We start from the raw sequence: 24,024 nt of genomic DNA, 5'->3' as shown, positions 1-24,024 counted from the left end.
ATCTCTTGACATAGTTACATTTAATACCGATTAAAATAATTATTTGAATATAAACCAATTAATTTTACTAATTACATTGCTATAATAGAAGAATTTAATAATTGTAGTAATATTAATAATTATAATAATTATTTCAATTTAGTAATGGTTCTAAATGAATATCTCGTCATTCACGAATGATAATAATACAAATTCAAATGTATTCTATAACATATATTTATCATTACTTTCCATAAGCATAATAAAAACATGTAAATAAATGTTCTCCAATTAGATGCTAAACTTATTCATCATCAGTGGTATTGAAATATTTTTCAATATACTTTGTAATATCGCACTTGAACACCACTAATATCGTAAAATGAGGTAAAACCGATGTTTATAAATTTATTCGTATTTTATGATTTTTTTTTTTTTTTTAATTAACATATAAGTTCGCTATCGCAAATATCGCTATAGGAAATATTTTGTATTTGTCGCTAATTTAATAATTGATCCATTTCATATATTAAGACTACCTTGAGTGATAAACGAACAAATTTAAATATATAAAACAAAAAACAAAAAACAAAATATAAAACATAAAATATAAAAAAAAAAATATAAAACAAAATAAAATATAAAACTAAAAACACTTATATTCAAGGGTAATTTGTCCTTTGTAATTTCATTTTAAACATTAATTTTCTCTATACATTATCTTATATATTTATATATTATTCTGTTATTTATTAAAAAACCGATAATTGTTATATGATTGAATAAGCAAAAAAATTATGTAAGAATTTATTGATCTATTACAAAATAATTTATCTTAAAAAATTTTGTTTGAGCGCTAAATGTTTAATAATTAACTTATTTTATTAATGAATTAAAATATTTTTGTACTGTAGTTTTTCCAAATGGATTGGCTTTAATCAAGTATAAATGTGAGTTACATAAATACGCGATAATAAAGTGCTAGTTAAATTTCATAGTCATTATATTTAAAAATATGTAATCAAACTCATAATAATACGTATGATGAAATAAGAGTAAAAGTTACTATAAATTGTATTTTTATTCAATCAGTACAAATAGTGTTAACATTGATATTGTCTTGAATTATTTAAATATATATATATATATATATATATATATATATATATATATATATATATAAATATGGCTTTAAATGTTTAATTTAATTAATTATGAAATTATATATAATGACTGAGAGATTTCAGAATAATTGATAATAATGAATAATTTAATAATGATGAAAATTTAACAGTTTTTTTTTTTTTTAATCTATCAAAGTTGTAAATTTTTTAATAAGAATTTGACATTTGTTTAAATTAATATGCTATATAATATGAGCTCAATTATTATTTTTATGTGACGATGAAGCAGTAAGATATATTAAGTTTACTACATATATTTATGAAGAAAAATTTATGATTGAATATCTTCGTTTACAACGTATTAGTAATTCATTGAAATATTTATTTATATTTATACATAAATTAGAGAGTTTATAACTAAAATTTTCAAAATAATTTTAATTTTATTCAAATACTTGGCAATCAAGCGTTGGACATGATATATAATTGAATTAATTGAAGTCTTACTCGGTAGATTGTAATGATTAATTAAGCTAAATGTAGCGTCGTTTGTTGTCTATTTTTATGTCAAGCCTTATTGAAGTCATTGACACGTCGTTGCGTGAACGGTAATAAAAATCCTCAAAATATGAAATTTCCTTATTTTTATTTATTAATTACTTTTATTAATGAATGACGATATGAATAAATCACAGATCAAAATTTTAAAGTAATTGCATTAGAATACGAGAAGCTGTTCTTTTAATGCTCCATTATTTTTCCCTTAATACAATAACATAATAGTTCATATATATTTCAAGATCGATACTTATTCTTAAATTGTTAAACGTTGAACTTCGTCTAAGAAATTAATATTTTGAGTAATTAAGTATTTATACATATAATATGTGCATTTAATGTTCATGCACATAAGATCCATTAATATTCCATGAATTGCCACATTAAAATATCAAGTCTAATGCAATAAGGAAAATAAAAATATTTATTCTTATTATAATCAAATATTAATTGTTCACTTATCACATATACCCTATTCATATATAACGAAATTAACGAAAACATGCATGTTTAATTATTATTTGTTTATTTGTTAATGAATGCATTGTATGACAAACATTTTCTAGATTTTTGATAAACATATTTTAAACTTTACGATGTTTTTATAATTTATTTATTATATTGGATCTTTCTTAAATACTTATATTAGTGCAATAATTACAAATAAAAAGATTGTTATTTCTAAAGATGTCTTAATACAATAAGATTTGGTAGATTAAATACAAAATAAAAGGACATAGTCATCTTGTTTTAATAAGGTTATGAATTGTTAAATATTTACGAGCAACAAAATAATAACATTGAATTATAATGAGAGTTAGAATTGTAAGTCAATAAAGCCTATTCCATAGAATAATATCGTATTTACCCTTTTATTTAATGAATTGCAAATTAGTGAAAAAGAAACAAGCTCAAATTTATACATCAATGTCAGTGAAAAAGAGGTTTTATTTAATTTCGATTATATTGAATTTCAACCAGTTACACATTAGATTATGTGGTCATTAAAATGACTTTAGTTTTATTTATTTAATATTCGAAATTATGACTTTCCTGCTTTTAATTATGAAAAAATATGCATTATTAGTCAAATTGAAGTAAATAGCAATGTTCCCACACCCAATGACTAATTCATTGATTGAGACATAATGATGTTTTATCGGGACAAATAACGTTCTAATGAGTTTTTGAAGCAACATGTATTACAAACATAAGTAATAACATTCATAGATGTTCGGTTGAAATAAAAATTATATGGTGAAAAATTCTCTTTTTTCTTAATTTTTATACTAGACATAATAATATATATTTTTGTACAATAGATATTATATACATTATATTCTAATGTAATTAAGTTTTTACACAATATTATACATTTTTTAGGTTTCTTATTTGTGAAACGTATGCCTTTTCTTAGAAAGAAGACTAAAGGAAATAGAACAACTTTTACTGTAAAATGCAATATAACTTGGTTTGAAACTAATTTTTTATATTTCTAATAAGTTAATTTGATATAAAAATTAATATATATATATATATATATATATATATATAATTTTGGAGCTCAAATAATGATTGATTAAGAATATCCTTTTTCCCTACTATTCAGTGGATTATCTCAACATATAGAGTGAAACTATATTAGAATTATTTTAAAAGTACTTTGTTACAATTCACGTGAAAATTATTTATAATTAAAATGTGAAAAAATTTTAAAATCTAAGTTAAACAGAATACAATAAAAAATCCATTTCATTAATTTTCAATTTCATTAATTAAATGTTTATGTTCAACACAAGTTTTATTACATAAAATATTTTCAGTTTATTTTTTGTATATGAATGTTTAGTTATTAAATTATCCTTAAATTTATAGTATTGACTGAATTTTCTGTATAAAAATATTATTATCAATGGCATTTTAATTAATTTATATTATGATACTTAGTCAATATATTAACTAAGAATATTTTGAAATTAGAATATACTGAAAAGATGTATGTAAGAAAAATCAACTTATTTAAACTCACATGTGAGTATTTGTTATATTAATTTAATGAGAAAAGACGAGAGTTTAAACGTTATAAAAATTAATAAGGAAAAACCGATATTAATCCAGCTATTGGATAATTTTTCACTGTTCATTAAAAATGAATAACATTAAAGTAATTCATAGAATATATTCATTTCAAACGTAGAGCTTGAAAAATTAAAGTAATTCATAGAATATATTCATTTCAAACGTAGAGCTTATAATATATGAAAATGAATCAGTTACAAAGAAGAATCTTCATGAATCTTATGTTCATTAATATATTAAATATATAAGATGAATTTTATTATTTTTAATCTTAACAATGTAGAATATCGAATACAATTCGTCAAATTGCGTGATACAGAGTAAGATTTAGGTGTTGGATAATTGTGGGATACTACTAGTTGAAAGAAAAAAAATTGCAGACACATTGCAAGTAACATAATATAGTTCACTATTTAGACAGTGGTATATACCAACGTTCTAAAATGTTAAAAAGCGAAGAAAGGCTTTGTCTTATTTAATTACTGAATAGATAAGAAATCATATGTATTTGCTCAGAAGTGCCGTGTTTTTTTTTTTTTTTTTTTTTTTTTTTTTTTTTTTTTTTTTTTTTTTTTTTTTTTTTTTTACTGCATTGTTGTATCATTCCAGAGTTGTATATCCTAATAATAATATAATAAATCCGATAGTTTTTGTTGTAATAGTGCCATTAATTTTTCAAAATAAATTTTATTCGCCTGAAACAATTATAAAAAGCACAATATTTTATATATTTTATTAGTAGCATGTATTGTATAATTATTAGGCATAATCAATTAAATATCAATAATTTTTAAACTACTATTATTTCAAGTAAATTTGAATTATTCGAAAATAGTTACTATATTAAGAATATAGAATTCACAAAAAATTTAATACATGAAACTTTGTACAAATGTCAATATATAATCTTTTGTTATATTTGCCGGCATAATATAAATTAAAAAAAAAAAGAAATAATTGAGTTATAAAAAAATATTTGAAAATTATGACCTTATTAAACTTATGATAATACTGATAAATACAAGTGTTACACGTGTAACGTGAGTAAATTTATTTAAACTATTATAAGTATATTTTAAAGAGTTAGACTTACTTTTGTGTAAATATATATAAATTTTAAATACACACAAGAATGTTTGAGAATGATTTTGTCAAATTTTGTTTTTCATTGTGAATTTTTTTTTTTTTTAATGTAACATTTATTATGAAATATTCACTAGAATGTATTTTAATTTTATAACTTTTTATCTGAAAATATAAATATATATATATATATATATATATATATATACATATATTTCACTACAAACATGTATTTTAATCCTATAGTTAAAAAGGTGTCAAAGCCAATCAAGCAATTTAAAATAAATTCATTTTATATTAATACCGTGTAATCGATTTTCATTTACGTTTTAAAGCAACAAAATAACAAATATGATATAATTGCTCGTGCACTTTGTTAAGGTTTAAGCTATTAAGTTTTTAGTTAGAAAATGTGAAATAAATGTCAAGGTAAAATTTTAATTTATTAAAAAATTTTATTGTTTTGAGAAATAAGTTTAGTAAAAGACGTAGCATTAATATAATTGTTACCAATAAATATTTTTTAACATACTAATAGGAAAATATTAATAAATTTATAAAGTAGAAAATACACGTCCTTGATATTTATAAAAAGATATTTTTTTTTGTAATCCTAATGCTATATAAATTTAACGAATTTCAGGTATAATTTGAATATGTATGGAAAAAAAAACTTGATTGCATTGTAATTATTATTTTTTTAAATATGTATTTCAAATAGTCATGGTGAAGATATTTATTTTTTATTCTTTACAAAACATATAACTGTTAATCATGTATATGAAAAAAATTGGCTCCATTATTTATGTAAAATATAAAAGTAAATGTCACAGTTTATTATACTAGATGTTATTTTTATCAATAACACATAAGTATGTAATTTATAATTTTCTTAAGTATTGATACTTAATATAATACTTTATAGAACAAAATGCGGGTAATTATATATTTATATTATTTATATTATAACGAAAGTAAAGTATGTGTGATTGTATTTTCATTTATATCGGTGACATACTTTTCATTAAACACATATTTAACCTCTTGCCTAACATAATATGATTTGTCCTATTAATTTTATTAAGAAATTCCATGGATTATCTATGCTTTCAACAAAAAATAGTAAACCAGTATGTTACGTATGTTGCAAATAATACAATTTGCCTTAGGAATATATATATATATATATATATATATATATATATATTTTGCATATAATAAATTTTATTATATTTATGATTTACTATATTACATATCTGTGTATATATATATATATATATATATATATATATATATATATATGTATTTGTATATTTAATATTTTTCATTTACATAATGAATGTAGTTCATCCATTAGTATCAAATAGAAAAAAAAATTCAGAATAAAAAATGTTTCTTTATTTTGTTTTTAATGATTTTTAAACAAGTTGTACATATTCTTACAACATTAAATTATAGTTTAATCTTGAAATTGTATTAAATCAAGAAATTATAAATTACAATACGGTAAAAATGGAGGGAAAACATTAATTACATTATCAATGTAGTATAATATAAGACATAATAATATAAAATGTTAAAAAATCCAAAAATAATACGTATGTACATTCTTAAACTTTCTTCAAAGTTTATGAAACAATTTTGAAACTTTTGAATACAAATCTATGTAATAAATTATAAGGGACTTTTCTTAACTATGTTACATCATTTCTATTGACTCTAAATAGATAAAAAGATATTTGAGAATTGAATTATTATTTTTAGATGTTTTCGCTTAATTGTAAATGAATGATTTCAGAAGATTGTTATTTCATGTTTTTGCGATGTTTGATAAGTTTTAATTTTCAATATAGTCTTTAAAATAAATTTTTGTATTATAAAGAAATTTTATTAAAAAATTTCAATCCTGTTAATCCGTTTTGTTGACAAAATTTCGAATTCTTTACTTATAAGCTAATGTATTAAGATTAACATTACAGATTATGACATATTAAATTACTTATACACGAGTATTATTTATACTTATAGCGTTAATTAATATATAATTCACTAAAGTAGAGCAAGTTAAAAAAATTGCCGCTTTACATTGCCATCGTTTGAAAAATAAAACTTAGTGTTAAATATTAACTATCAGCGAGCCGTTATTAAAAGCACAGTATTATTAGTCCTCATTGAATAAAATTAATAATTCCTAATTATAAAATGTAATGACAAATTAATTAATAACAAAAAATTCATTTCCATTATACATTGAACGCTATTACGATAATTAAAACATTAAAATTAAAACTCTTGGCTGTACTTGTAATTTAATTTCTTTATTAACTATAGAAATGATTTTAAAAAGCAATTAGCTGAGATGAATGGGAGCCGTAGTTTTGTCATTAGGGCAAGGTAATTTTATTCAAAATGAATGAATTTTAATTTTGAATATCACGTAATTATAATATCACGTACACATTTCTTTAATATTATTACTTACAAGTTCTTCTACTTTTAAATACAGTCTAAATGGACATTTTACAATATGTCAGGCGAGTGAAATATTTCGTTCAATCAAAGTCGCTAAATATTTAGAATTTCAATATGAAATATTCATTACGCAAGCTCGTCCAATATTACGTCGTGAAAATTTTAAAAACTGCGAATATACTTATATTATTATGTATAATTATAAGCATTGAATTCAACGAAGTACAAGTTGTTATATTGTCAGATACGCGTGGATCAAACAAATTGTTTATACTTTCATTTCTTTTCAGCTTACATTGGTTTTTCTAGTGCACGAGAGCTGTGCTTTTTTTTCTTTCTCAAAACACTTATATTGTCTTTCATAAGTATTCAAGATTGTACAATATAATTATAACAACATAAATACTAATTACGCATACAATACTATTTATCTTGTATATCGTATTTGCTGTTGCTGTGTCCAAGAAACGAATATCTTTGGAGAAAGAAACACATTACGTTTAAGAATCACGAGCAAATTGTTTAACGATTTTTCGTCCGTTTCACTGCAATTGAAAATATTTATTGTTTATTTATTGTACGCTCGTGGTCATAATTTCTAAATTTCTACGTCCGAATATGCAATATTCGCGAAGCTTTTTCTTTTAAATTCGAAAATACACAGACGCGGTAATATCGTGTCCACTTTTTCTTTGCCGCCCAGACATAGATTTATAAATTTAATGTACGTCCAAGTCATACTCCATTAATATTGTGCCTTTGAAAATATAAAAATTTATGAAATTCTTAAGCAAAATTTTTCCAGGCCAGTCACATCCCTACAATAAAAGTAATAAAAGCAGCGCGAGTGCGCGCCAGAATATAAATGTTCGTGATATTCGATATCGGGCGAAAATAAAGCGAGCGAAAAAGTATCGGAGTGCGGTGAGCCGTTGATGCGCAGAATCAACAACAAACCGTTATCTCTTACCGACTTACCAACCCCCCACCCCTAACCCGGCTGGTGCCAAATTTATTTAACAATTAGGAACGGTAACCGTGTAAAGCGACCGAGCACTTTGACCCCAGTCGATGCTATGCAGGCAATGACAGGGACCTTGTCCCCTCCCTACTAATTTCGCGCAAATAGTCGACTCCGTACGGAGCAACGCTCGACACGTTGACAATTACCGAGTAGCGTGCATTGATTTACCGACTATTATATCATCTATCAAAACGGGAGCAGAGCTCCGAGCCAACGCCACGGCAATCGATATTAACGCGTATGCAATTGCCTACCCTGTATTCCAAATGGCGACGCTTCGCCCTTTTTATTTAGCTCCAACTCGCAAATAGTAGCGTCTACGTGCCATATCGGTCAGCGATAGGTGCGCCCATCCATTACCAATTTTCCTAAATGTTTTATACTTTTCTTTCTCGCCAATTCGTCGTAGCCCTTACCTCTCTCCCGACCCTCTAACCACCTCAACCCACCCAACCACACCATACCACCCCATAATATCCCATAACAACCACCCATCTTTCAAACCTCATCTGCGTAAAAGATGAATGAGTGTATTGTGTTTGTGCTCGGTCGGTGACCGAATTAGTGAGGAAAAGAGCGGTGGATTATTGGGCGAAAGCATGCGATGGCTTTCTTGCCTCTCTCGTCCATCTTTAATATCGATAAACATGGGCCTTGTTATACGTTAATATTATCATTGAGTAATTACTTATCTAGCTCCAATTGATATTTTCGTCCTCTTTTGTATTAGGAAGACATAAAGGCATCTAATTTTATTGACAAATCGAATCAATTCATAATTCACTGCGATGCATTTAGCGATAATGATAAGTGTTATTATTATTGCTCTAAGCGTATTCGTAATGTCATTAAAATTTCTCCAACTGCATTTCATTTTATTTTCTAATTTCATAATTATAAATTTATCTAAGAGATTTATAAGATTTATATAATTTATATAAGATAAGATATTTGAAATTTCTTCGTCTGAATATTTATTTACATCAACATTGTTCGCTCGTTAATATGCATCTTACATTGATTAAATTTTTGAAATAACGAAGCTGCTTGGAAATAATCTAGACGAGCAACCTATCGAATTTTACAAATTAAAATTGAATTTTTAAATAAAAAACGTATGTATTAGGTACGCTTCTAAAAATTGTATATATATATATATATATATATATATATATATATATACAAATATGGTTCAAAGTTATTTTTAAAAATTAACAAATTTCTTCGAGCATACTTGTCAAATGAGAGTCCCATATAAAGTCAATCGAAAGAAAATTATTATTATCTACTTTCAACGTGAATATTTATTCTTGACATGGAAACATTAGAAAATTGTACACAACTATTTCCAACTTTAAATAATAAATTAACGTTACAAATAACAATTAATCTAATGCTCATTAACTTTCAGCGCAATTTATTACAAAATATATACAACATGATAATAAGAATAAAAAAAAAGAAAAAAAAAAAAAAAAAAGTAAAAATATGTGATTAGTTTGCAATCTTTTCAAATCATTCAACAAGAAACGGTCATTACATTGATCAATATGTATAAAATAAAGTGGCATCGATCTTGCATCTTTCTAATAACATATTAATGGTAAATACTATTTTATTCTAAAGTTATGAAACATTAACACCAACTGGATTACGTTTATTATTTATAAAAAGAAAGTTCATATTGGTTTCCTAGTTAGAAAATAATTTTTATCGAGTATTTGTTATAATCGTACGACGTATTAATAGTCGATTAGAATGTATGACGAGAATGTGTAAAGTATTTTAAAAATATTTAAATAAAATATCATAAAATTTTAGTTTGATTTCTATATGTTAATGTAATGTAGCTATTTGCATACGTATATTTGTGAACAATAACAACAACAAAAATAGATAATTCCTTAATATCTATAACAAGTTTCTTTTGTTTAGATACAAACAAATTATTACTTATTGAATAAATGAAAAATACCTTTAAATGTATATAGATTTTGTAAAATCGTTTGAGCTATATATAAATAACATTTTTTGTTGTTGTTAATGTTTCAATTTAAATACATAGAAAAATTATACCGCATCGCAAAATTATAACGCAACAGGCATATAATCAATAAGTATGTCTTGTAACTAAAAAATTGAAATTGAATTTATTTAATACTGATAAATGTCTCGTCTATAATCTGTCGTCTTTATTACTAAAAATGACAATCATTCGTTTGAATTTCAAGAAAAGTACTGTGATTCCGAATATTCAAATATTAATTACAATACTTCAAGATACTATGATGTATCCTCATATCAAAGCCATATCATAATTCTCTATTAACTGCGCTTTGACATGTTTGAGGCTCTTTAAGTTAAGTTAATTAGTTAATTATTTACATACTCAATCGATAACATACCGATCAGAAGGTATAAAATTTCCTTCTGGTCGAAATTTGTCAATACCTAATAAATTCAGAATATTAAAGAAATACATGTCGATTGTAGCGTTAAAGAATCGTTTAAATGATTAGTAATTGCCTCTATGATTATACTTAATACTTTGTCGGATATGTGACCTGCCAGATAATACACTTGATACATATGTATACGTATACAAGAAGTCGGGCATCCTAAGTAGCTGATTATATCGGATGCCTCTTATCGAGATTCGAGGGCTTTTGTGAAATGCTTACGGCCTGAAACCGTCTTGTCGCCTGTATCGCACGATCAAAGTACCGAGAGTAAGAAGCCAAGTACGATTAGGCTATTCTCCGTCGATTTTTCTTGATATATTTAATATATCCTTAACACGCTTTTATAATTCACAGTGCTTGTAGAGTAAGTAAAATTTTCAAAGAAATTTTAACATTGATTAATGAGGAGAGGGTGAAAGAGAGAGAGAGAGAGAGAGATTTACTTTTACTTTGCAATTGTTTGCATTACGAATTATTATCGTAATTTATGTTTCATATGAGATTCAAAAAAGTTAATTAAATAATTGAGGGCATGACATATTGATTTCAGATGTCTTAGTGCGATAGAAAAATCATTGCTTAAACAGAGGCTGTTCCATTTATTTTTAATAGCTAACTATTATCTTAAAAAAATTACTAATGTCAGAAAGAAAGAAAAAACCAACACTTTTCTTTGCTGTTTGTACCAACGGATATATTCTCGTTGAAATACCCTTAAAAAAGAAAAAAAAACAAAAATCATTTGTAATATCAGATTATTGTCTACTTGGTAAAATACCTTTATCCATCGATGCGTTTTTAAGTGAAATATTTATATTATATTGACTTTTAATTTTCTTTTTCTTACTTTTAGCATGCTATATTAATATTTAAACGGTAATTGTGCTCTTACATTCTCATTATACTAAGCTTAAACTCGTATAATTCAACTCTTCAACGACTAATCTAAAATTAACATTGAATAATAAATGAGTGTATATTATCCTTGCTCTATCAACATTCTAAAATAAAAAAAAATTATTAATTAATGTTTTTCAGATACTGATAACAATGCCAAATAGAGTATACATTTCAAAATAAATAAATGCTTTTCTAACTGTACTACTAGAGACACGTACTTATCTAGTTTACTCAGTATCTTAAAACGAGCCGACCATTACAAGATAAGACATAGCAAAGATTTCAGAAAAGCCTTAATTACAATGAGATACCAACTGGACTTATGATTAGCAATCAATGTAACATATTCAATATATTTTCTTAAGGCTAGGATGAAATTAATATTTTCAAAAGTAGTAATTTTAAACCTATCTTACATGGATATTGAATTTTAGTAGAACGAAATTTCCACTCTAGTTATTATTTTACTCTATATTGAAGTAGAATTTTTGAGAGTGACAATATTCGTCTTTTATTTTTTTCTAAATATTCCCTTTTTAATCTCGTCCCAGCAAAAGTAATATCGAATTTTGCAAATATTTTAATATAATAATTCTATTTGACGTTAGCTTGTTATACGCGCGCGCGCGCGCGCACACACACACACACACACACACACACACACACACACAAAACTCATTCTTCATTCCATTATAATTGGCAATGTAAAAATACCAGTTTCGAGAACACCACCTTTGGCGTAAAATTAATCTATCTCAGTTTGAAGTACGAAGGCCAATATAAATCGCAGCATTATGCCATTATTTTTACGATAGAATTGCAATTTATCTGGCCAAAATTCTATCGTAGCGAATAAAATATGGATATGACGCCCAAGCACTTGCGACAGTTCATACGTCGATATGGAAATAAAAGCAATTAATTAAGATGCGACTATTGTGATAATAATAAATTCAGATAATGATAAAGTCAGTTTATATGCTAAGCTTATTAAATAAAATTTAATAAAATTAAGCTTATTGAGTATAATAAAACCGGTAATTAAGAGAATAAAGAGTCGAAGATCTCACACTAGTCGTAGTTTGCCAAGAAACTGGATATTTCAAGAAAGAAAACTTATAATGTGATCTGGAAAATATCTTTTGAAAATGCGTGTCATGGCAGTGCTCGCGACGCTTAGTCGAGAGCGCGAAAAAAAGTACCCGGTAACTGAATAGTTAGAGATATTTTATGCTCATGTGGTGGGACGTGGGAGAGAGAGAGAGAGAGAGAGAGAGAGAGAGAGAGAGAGAGAGAGAGAGAACAATTAAGTAGATTGTGCCAAGCGTGTTATTATAAACTCGAGAAATAGAATTTTGTGCCTTATAGTAGATTTTACGAGAGTGCGAAAATATCGATGATACGAAGGGGTCGAGACAAAGATTTCATTGGATGAAATCGCAAACACGCGTAATTCATACGTTTCATGCGACTGTAATTTATTTACTTTGAATTGCGTCGATGCCAAAAATCTGATAATTTTCCACTATGTACCCGTGAAATCCGCGCCCTCGTCGATCCTCCTAGCAAGAGGAGCAGCAGTTCTTACACTCTTGATTCGACTGTTTAAATTTTTAACAGCTCCTCACATGAGAATTCCGAGATTTTTTTTTTCTTTTTATAATTGGCTATTATTCGCCTGTTCCCGCTTTCAGAAGAAAAGCCAAAGAATTGAAGCGATAGTTCCTTTTGCAATGAGTAAGACAAATTTCACGATTATTAAGAATATATTTAACGATTTAATAAATAAGCAAATAAATCACGCCTCGGCTATGGATATTAATTCACTGAAAATCAATGATGAACATCGTAAAATTTAACATTCTAAAAACTAAATCATTTTTCCCTCGAATTTCATATTCTATTAAGAGTCGTATATCCGAGTCGTTTTATTGAAGCGATAATAATGCGATATCGAATAACAAAGAATTTGCTTCAAATACAATAAAGCAATTTAACTATGCAAATTATATATTGAACAGCTATTCTTAATCGCCTAAATTATCTAACTTAAAAAAAATTTTTAATCCACTATTCGTCTAAATTATCAAAAATATAGATTTTAATATGTTATTTAATATTTTTACAAAAACACCGTTTAAATTGACTTTTTTTTTTTTTTTTTTTTTTTTTTTTTTTTTTAATAATGAAAACAGTTGATTATAGAATTTTTTAATAAATAAGAGATTTGTTTTTATTTGAAACAATATTGGCAAATAATTCGATTCAGTATGTATATGTGTATATACATGCAGTTCAATACTTTGAATTTCAATTCAATAATTGAAACGGGAAAGTGAATTTTTGTTTAATAACTTTTATACGTTAATAAAATATAGATAATATAGTGTAATGAAATATTTTTGTATATAAATAGGGTATTGGCCGTATTATTTCGATATATTAACTTTTACTTATAAGAATTAGATGCTATTTAAAAACATGATTTAGTACTTCATTTTTAAGCCACTATTTCTTTAGCGAAAAATTAATTGGCAAAATATACAATACATTGTTTGATAATTATGTATATTGAAATAATGTGGTTTCTGGCATAATAAATACACTTATTAATTATAAGGAAGGATTTATTGATGCTATAATTAACGATACGTTGATGTGTCGTTGATTGAACAAATTATTCCGATAAATTTAACATTCGGATTCTATTAAAACGTAATTTCTTAGTGTATGTAACATTCGGCTACGAAAATAAAGAATAAAAATTTCTATTTATATTATTATGAATAAATATTTTTACATATACTCTTGTTTACTAATATTGGCATAAAATTTTAATGATATATAAAAGTAATATTTTCCCAATAAAAAATTTTTATTCGATTTAGCAATAAAATAATAATGTTCTATGCGATAGCAAAACTTATCAGATATTGAAAAAAATAAAATTTACATTTCATCCATTACAGGACGTATGTATAAATATTGCACCATGTTTCAAATTATACATAAGTCAATATGTTTTTAATTCCAATACATATATATATCAATAAATTGATTTCAAATTAATATTAATTAAGAGAATTTAAATTAAACAATAAATGTAAAATAGAAAATAAAATAGAATCGATAAGAGGGAATATAATATCCGAAATTATTAAAACGACATTAATAAAATCATTTTATTTATTGGCAAAAAGAATTTTTATCTTAATAAATAATAAACAGTAATATTTTACATGAGTAAGTTTTAATATCTGATTCATTGTGAAGTTAATTGAAGTATTAATCGTTAAATAGACATTTACTGTTATACTAATCTAAGCTTAATTTCTTTTATATCACATGTGTAACTTAAAAGATTTACATTTTTTTACTTTCTTTAATTAAAAAATGTTTTACCTCAAATAGAGATAAATTTAAATTAATATTAGCTCGTTAATAATCAAAGTCTATGAAATATATATATGCTATATTTGTAATAAAATATTCAATCTTTTGTTTAATATTATTTTTTCGAATACAGTGACATCATAAAAACGTCACGTACGATAATTCGCAATTTAGTCTTGAAAATTACTTTAAAATATGTATAATAGAAATAATGATAAATTTGAAAAGTTTTTCACTACTCTTATACAAGAACCAATTTCAAAAATACATTTTTCTTTAAAATGAGCTAAACATTCATTTAAAATACAATAACCAATTTCATCGAATAAAACCCTTTTTTTTTTTTTTTTTTTTTTTTTTTTTTTTTTTTTTTTTTTAATAAAAATTTAATATTAGCTGGAAAGATTACTTTATCAGATGAAAAGCAAATATGTAAGCTATAATTTGAGTTAAAAATCCATGTGTCCGAGCCTCGGGAACGATTAAGAAAAAGAAATCGACTCTCGCGCCGAAAGATCGTTACTATCACGGGACGATAAATTAGCGAATTTTCCATGTCGTTTAAAAAGTAAAATTCATAGCCGATTTCGCTTCCTCCTGCGATATTAAATTAGACGCCAGGAACGTATTACTGATATTTGTCCAATTAAGCAAAAGTGCTAATAGAATATCGAGCTGGTTTTTTAAAAACTAAAGATTTCTTCACCTTGAATAGATCTCCAATATTCCTCGTGTTTTTTATAATTGGCGAGCGTATACTCGTATCCTCGACCTCACTATCCAAATAATTTCCTTTCCCGCATTTTTCCCGATGTTCGTCGCGCGTCCTTGCTGTCTTCTTCTATTTTACATTAGACGATTTGACTTCCAAAATTTTTTGGTAGCAGACTTATATGTTTGCTACTGAATAGCCTCGGGAATTACAAGAGATGAAGAGAGACATTAAGGATTTTCTTTTTTAATCCTAGTGGGTTAAAATTCACAGAAAATATACCTGCGAAGCAAATTTCCGTTGATTATGAATTAATAAATTAGTACGGTGAACTCGCGAGCAAAAAGTGCACTATCATGGGAAAGCTGACTTCCATTTTTATTTATTATTAACAGAATCAGAAGCAGGTCACGTTCGCAGAACTTTTCATATCACATATTATTTAATCAAACCAAATGTTTTTTTCTTCTTTTTTCATTAACTACGTATTAAAATTTGAAGGGTGAAGTAAATAAATAAAGCATAAGTGAAGCAAATTCAGTTAGTGTTTAGATAAGTCTATTGGTGAATGAATATGCCAAATACATTTCCAATTACATTCAAAACTCGATTATGAATGTTTTCTTCTTTGTATATACATAAATGAAATTTCTAATTAATTTTCCTCTTCTTTAGTTCTAACGAAATTTTTCCAATTTTGCTCAATTGAAATTGGCTTTGATGTACAGGCAACAATGTATTAGTAAATTTTAAATATAATATAAGATTTAATACGCAAATGATCGTGAATATGTTTATAAAGTGCTTTACAATATATCCAATATTGGATTAAATTATTTTCTTGTGAATTGTCTTTACTCTTCAATTTAAACTTTTACTTTTAAGTGGTTTTTTTTCTTTTTTTTTTTGACCTGTATTCCTAACCACCCGAGGAAGCTATTAAACTGAATTGAAACGCGAACACATACTTTATCGCTTTAAAACTAGCGAATATTCAAAATATGCAGGAACATATCATTCGCAATTCAAATTTAATTTTTCAGTTATTCAATTATCGGACGTAGAATGTAGACAAACTCGTAACTAATCAATTATGATTTAGATGTTTTGCATTTCAAACTTGATTATTCCCTAAACGAAAGTTACACCTAGTAATTTTTATTATTTGTAATTAATCAACTATTTATGTTACATTGTAGATATTTAAGAAAATTCGGATATTTATTTAAGCTTTTGTATATAAATAGTAAATGAAGAACGACAATTTTATATTATGACATTGTAAGTATTTTAATTAAGTCAAGAATCGGCAATCGTAAAAAAAAAAATAAAAAAAATAATATCAATACTTTGGTACAAAATTGATTTTTAATATGTTTGGGCTCTTAATTTAAATGAAAACAAACAAATAATGTTTTTTTATTAATTCATAAATAAATAAATATTTAATAATTACAATGGCATATTAAACGCTGAATTTTTTGCAGAAAATTTTCAACATACGAGTGTTGAAAATAAAGGGATTAGTAAATAAATCCGTAAGATTGTTTTAGTTTAAACTACTTCAGCTATTTTAAGACCTCGCCAAACAGAAAATTTCAATTCTAAATTCAAATCTAATATTCGCATATTATTTACAATTATATGTATACAGAATCAATAAAACTCTGGGCATTAATTTATATTATTTCTAAAAATTTTATACGAAATTGAAAAGGCAAAATTACTTTGCTATAATCATAATCATTCTTTTCTCATATATTAAATTGCGAATCGAACATTATTAGAAATATTAATTAGCATTATTATAAACTATTATATCCTATAAAATTACATAACTACAATAATCATTTTATATTATATATAATGTAATGTAACTTCATTTGGGTAGAATCGAGATAGATCGAGAAGCAAAATTTTGACAACTTTTCATGCGATAATATGTATGTATCGATAGTACGGAACATTATTAATAAACTCATAAACTCCAAATTCGATACGATAATATTACGAATAAAGAACGAAATTTTTATTTATAATTTTATCATGGTATTTTTGAATGTGAGATAACAAGAAAAATAGAAAACAAAATGGAGATAACAATTGCTCCAGACTATTTATACTTAAACAGGTGGGTATTTTATCATAGTGAATTTGTTCTTTTTATATTGTTTATATATCATGTTACTTATATGTCAGTATCGTTTTTTTTTTTACTATTTTATGGATAAACAAACATTTAACATGTAATGTTTTTATTGAAAATCTGATAAGAACACTATTTAATTATGAAAATACAAAGCTAGTAGTTTTATACGTTAATTTTCAAACAGTATCGGTTACATTTTTTTTTTGAATTTTTTTTTTTTACAAAATTGCTGTAGACATAACCAATCATTTTTATCTTTATCATAACGATTATCTTTAATAAAAATACTTTTAAAAAATGTATAAATATTTTCTAAATTTTAATTATGTTCCAAGTAATAAATGTAACAGAAATAACATGTTTAAAATAGTCAAATAAAATTTTGTCAAAATAATCTATTGAAACAGCAATTAATTTTAATTCAATATTCTTATGATAATTTTTAAAAACTATCGCTTATTACAAATATTACAATTATAATTTTTTTTATTTAATTAGGATAAATTTATAATTATCTATAAACTTATAACGTATTGTTTTCAGTTACATATTTTAAATATTTTAACCTGATACAAGTTTTTAAAACACGTGTTTAATAATATTTATAATAATTATTTAGTTTGAAATATTAAATACATTGTAATAATCACTTTATAATATTTTTTTTTTTTTTTTTTTTTTTTTTTTTTTTTTTTATAACAAATGTAATTTTTAAATAATATAATGCAATTACTTCGTTTTTATGATACACAATTTTGTAGACGAATTAGAGTGGTTAATTTATGATAGAAAAGAATGAGAAGGGAAAGGATAATTTAATATAATAAAATTGTAATATAAAATTTTTTATACAAAGCAAATACACAACTATGTAGCGTCGTCGTTATGACTTTAATAATGAAGATATAAAGATTTTGCAACAAAAGACGTCAAAAAAATTCATATGTACCTGTATTTCACAATTAACAGTGTCATAATTTTACTTTTCATATTGTTAGAAAACATTGTTGATATAATTAAAATAGAATAAGCACTCGACAATATAAATTTATTTCATACATCTATTATTCACATTAGTATTTAATTTATGATTAAATACTTTAAATAATTGATTATTTAAAAAAAAAAAAAAAAAAAAAAAAAAAATCTGGTAAATTACACTTTTATTATACATGAATAATGTAAAGAATATATTAAAGGCAAAATACATTTATACATAATATTTATGCGAAACGGGCCTATAGCGTGGTATTACATTATTACATTTTAATGATAATTAAACATTTTGATACAATTTTTTATATCATATACAATCGTATACGCATGTATGTGTGTATTTATGCATGCATGTATGTATGTATGTATTTACGTACACGCATGCGTACATGCGTATACGTTTGTGTACATATACATGTACATAAATATGAACATGGATATGTGCGCGCGTGTGTAGAAACTTTTTAAGATTCAAAAGCTGTTTGTTTGTATTTCATAATAGATCTTGAAAGAGAATTGGCTAAAAACAGTTAACAATATATGAATAAAAATACACGATTATTAAACTTTGCCACATATTTATGTATTCAAATTATATAATTTTACGATTTATCGAAAACTGTGATTGTTTAAATTAATTGAAAAAGTTCAAATTTAAGAAGCTATTACAGTTTTACAAATAGCATGATTTTTTTTATTAATAATATATAACGTATGCTTTTTATTATTTTTATAATAGTAAACTAATTAAAAACTTACTTACTTACTCTTACTTACTTACTTACACACGTAAATACTTGCAAATTTTTCATTCATAATTTATTCATAATTCTTAATAAATTTCAAAATGACAAATAGCAACAATTGATCCAACCACGTAATAAGGATATCAAATAATGATATTAGTTGTGCAGTAAAGTCGAGGGGAACTCCTTCGTGCAATAAAAATCCATGCAAATTTATATACCAAGTAAGGTTTGCGTATCGAAGTAGAACATACTAGGTACTAAATCAATACTTGGTACTAGAGATCATGAATTTCAACGACATCTTGTTTCACCACCCTATCAGTTGACTTCTTCCACTAGTTTACAGTATTCATGACATACGACTAAGATCATAACTTCCACTTATGCCTCATTGCTAAAGCTGTAAAAATTGATGAAACGAGCGATCCTTGACCAAATGTCTAATATCCATCGTCGATCCACTGATCCGACGACATAAAGTTTTTCCAATTTTTCTAACCTCCATTAATATCTCGCTTCTCTACAGATGTGCCATTCCCACCTTCGCGGAAGATCACCGTGTCGGAGGTGTTTGATTCACGGACGGGCAGACCACGCCCGGATGTCCTCAAGCAGCACTTTATTCTCGAGGGAAGGATCGACGAGGCCGCGGCGCTGCGCATCATTAACGATGGCGCGGCCCTTCTTAGCTCCGAAAAGACGATGATCGACATTGAGGCACCTGTTACCGGTCAGTATAAGTTTATCTATTTGCCGGATTATAATTGCAGATTCCGCTTTAATCGACTGACTTTTTGTTTTTGTTCTGTTTTGTTTGTTTGTTTTTTTTTTCACAAAGGAGAGAGTTAAGAATTCGAATGCTTAAATAAATCATAATATCATAGTTTTTTAAGGGGTTCATTTCATGAAGCGTCATTCGACTTATAATTGACTTTAGTTAATATTGTAAAACATTCGTTAAACTGTTTTATTCTTTTTGGCAATGTATTGCCTATTGAAAGTAATAGAAAATCAGTCGATTAGATTACTATTGCGTAATACGAACATTTTCTTTATTTCTAAAGCTGAAATATATTTAAACGGTTAAGCAATAGTTTTAGCAATATTTATCCAGCTGAGCTATGACGTTACAACGTATGATTGAATAGACAATATAGATTTCATTTAGATATTTAATAATTTACGCTAGTACTTTGTAAGCTTGCGAACTATTATAATAGTTTATTCAAAAAAATAAATTCTCGTTTCTATTAAAATTTCACTTGAATTATTAAAAAATTTTCACAAAATTTATCTGAAAATTGAATGAAAGTATAATTTGAAATTAAAAAATTTATATCATTTTTATGTAAAAGTTATTTAGATAATATATTACTATAATTTCATTATCTTTAATCATATAATTTAAAATTACTTCATCTCTATAAATGAATAAACAAAATAGCTGCAAATGTTAATTAAATCAAATGTATAAGTGCTGAAAATGTATTGCAATTCCACATAATTCAAACTTACAAAATACTTTTAATAAGAAAGTGAACAATATTGTATAATTATTTAAAATTTAATAGACTCTTATTAAAATTTTCGTGATGTTTCATGTTCTTGAAAACTTATCGAATGCGAAAATTCCAAATACAATAATTACACATTAAAATATTTTGCAGTCGTATATTTTTAACATTACATAAGCGTAGCAATCTCTTTCATAAAACTAATATAATATTGAAACAATAAAATTACAAACAATAACTATTTGTTTTATAAATAATGATACTATTAAAATAAAATATAATTTTGATATTTATATAAATAAGTATATTTCATTGCATTATTACAAATATGAAATTACTCGACTGTACTGTATCTAGGTTAACTTTATCGATTTATTATTTTTATAAAATGCCAATAAAATAATATAATAGTTTAATTTCATTATTTGATTCTTGAAACCTTTTTTATAAATCGATAAGATAAAACAATTATTTATTGCATTACTATATATGAATTCCAACGTAAATATCTTTTATTATATATATATATATATATATATATATATATATATATATATAAATATATTGAAATGTATTGAAAATTGTTATTTGAAAACTACAGATTTCTAGTATAAATATTGAAAAAATTGTGAAAAATAAATTTTGTTGTTTTACAATAGAGCAAAAACGAGTAACTAGTTCGATAAGTTGAAAAGAAAAATAATAATAATAAAATAAAGAAATATTTGGTTGAAGCATAATAATCGATAGTTCGTGCACACCCATCAATGAAATTAATAGGTAAAATGTAATTAAATGTTTGTAAATGAAAATACAAAATTACGATTAATAATACCACATCGTACTAATGTTGTTCAATAATACACTAGCAATTGCAAACAATTGTTTATTGAAATAATTTAGTTTAGAATTTTTCTTCATTTACATGAACAACAAAATGTGACTGTTGCTCGTAGTATGAAGAACAAATTTGATTTTCATATTTTCTTGCAATTCTTATCACTGCTTATAACGATTGCCACTTAATTATAATGAAAATACAATAAACGTGGACTTGGATGAAAAGTTATTATCACTGAAAATAGATTTTCATACTAATTCATACTAGTCGATAGTGATTAAAAGCAAGAGGAATAGCTAAATTTTTAATGGCACCCAAGCCTCGCGAGTTCAATTTACATCATCGATTATAATTAGTGGATAACATTGATCATCGAAATAATAAAAGCAAAGTTGAAATGAAAGAGCAATCCAGCGGAATTAATCTCAAATCCCATAAATTCTCTAAAACAGAAAATCTATTTGATAATTTCAATCAAAATCGATTCGATTTTTTCTTTTTTCTATCATCAAATTTGAAATATGTTCCACTGTTCCGTCCTTTTCCATTAATCCTTTAATATAATAGAAGCCAAGTGAAAGGAACATTTTTATTGTATACCATTGATAAATATTTTAAAAAATGTAATATTATTAAAAAAGTATATACTGCTAAATAGAGCCTATTTATATAATTAACCAAATATTTCTGTTCTTTTAAAAAAATATTAACACGCAATATTATAATTTTAAACACTGTTTTATTTTGAAGGTTTGCTAAGCAAATATTGTAATAATATTTATTTACCGTGCAATACAATATCCTAGCTTTACTGATCCATGACATAATGCAATATCATTATTAAACATAATCATCTGATTGCTGCTCTATACTTATCTGTTTAATATATGTTCCATTATATTTACAAAATGCTTTTGTTCATGCTATTAGAATATCTTTACAACAATATACAGCCATATCTTTCTTCATAACAACAACACATCTTAATTCAATACTTTATTGTTATTATTTACAGTTTGTGGTGACATTCATGGTCAGTTTTACGATTTAATGAAATTATTCGAAGTGGGTGGCCCTCCTTCATCTACGAAGTACCTCTTCCTTGGAGATTACGTCGACCGAGGTTACTTCAGTATTGAGGTCAGTATTTACCCGGAGTGTACTTTTTCTTTGTCTCTGTTCATTCGCGATGTATGTGATTTTAGTGAAAATCGGCTCTCCAAAGAAGAAACTTTTTAAAAATTTTTAATTAAAGAAATATACGTATCTTCGTTGATGTCGCAAATTGAAAATTTAATCAATTATAGCATTCGTTTGAATATATTTGCTTTATAGTATATTTGTTAAAAAAAAAAAAAAAAAAAAAAAAAAAAAACAAGCTTGCTATCATTGTTTAATGTTGAAATTTTTATTTCTCGGTCAGATGCAAATGATATATAATTGTAATTAAGGTGATTAGGAAATTTTTGTATATTCAATGGATTTTGTGCAAAGGTAGATAAATAAATATGGTTTTATGTAACATCAATAATCATTTATCTGTTAAAATAACGAACGACATTTACATTTCAAATATATTGCTTTAATGGTGTATTTGTAATTAACATTTGTATTTGTAACAATTATAATTATTTATTATGATTCGTTCCACGCTTTAATTTCATTGATATATTTTGGTTTTGATATATTTTAGGTACTTGAAATAATTCTGCATTTAATAATTTAAATAATAATGTGTTTTCATTTTAAGTTGATATTCAAAGTAATAGTTTTACAATCTTCTTCTCGATCAATAGAGTTGGAATTATATTTTTATTTTTAAATTCTCATTAAAATTTTACTTTATGATTTAACATAATATAGATTAATTAGCGAATAACTTAAACAAAATCTAATCTATAATGCAATAATAATCACATTTTCTATCGATTATTTTACAGTGCGTATTGTACCTGTGGGCATTGAAATTATGCCATCCGACTACACTCT

At 25.0% G+C, this 24,024-nt stretch overlaps 1 protein-coding gene across 1 annotated transcript in view; it reads left to right on the top strand.

Moving 5' to 3' along the window:
• Nucleotides 1–19,964: 19,964 nt before the first annotated feature.
• LOC105360442 (serine/threonine-protein phosphatase 2B catalytic subunit 2) overlaps nt 19,965–24,024 on the top strand; it is a 38,777-nt gene continuing 34,717 nt past the window's right edge. Inside the window, exons 1-4 of the mRNA XM_011497337.1 lie at nt 19,965–20,001; nt 20,207–20,410; nt 23,051–23,175; nt 23,976–24,018. Coding sequence (XP_011495639.1) covers nt 19,965–20,001; nt 20,207–20,410; nt 23,051–23,175; nt 23,976–24,018 — 409 coding nt within the window. The remainder of the gene's footprint in view (nt 20,002–20,206; nt 20,411–23,050; nt 23,176–23,975; nt 24,019–24,024) is intronic.

Source organism: Ceratosolen solmsi, unplaced genomic scaffold (genome assembly GCF_000503995.2).
Source record: "Ceratosolen solmsi marchali unplaced genomic scaffold, CerSol_1.0 scaffold13, whole genome shotgun sequence".
NCBI lineage: Eukaryota > Metazoa > Arthropoda > Insecta > Hymenoptera > Agaonidae > Ceratosolen > Ceratosolen solmsi.
The sequence above is the reverse complement of the archived record's forward strand: the minus strand, read 5'-3'. Positions and strand labels throughout refer to the sequence as shown.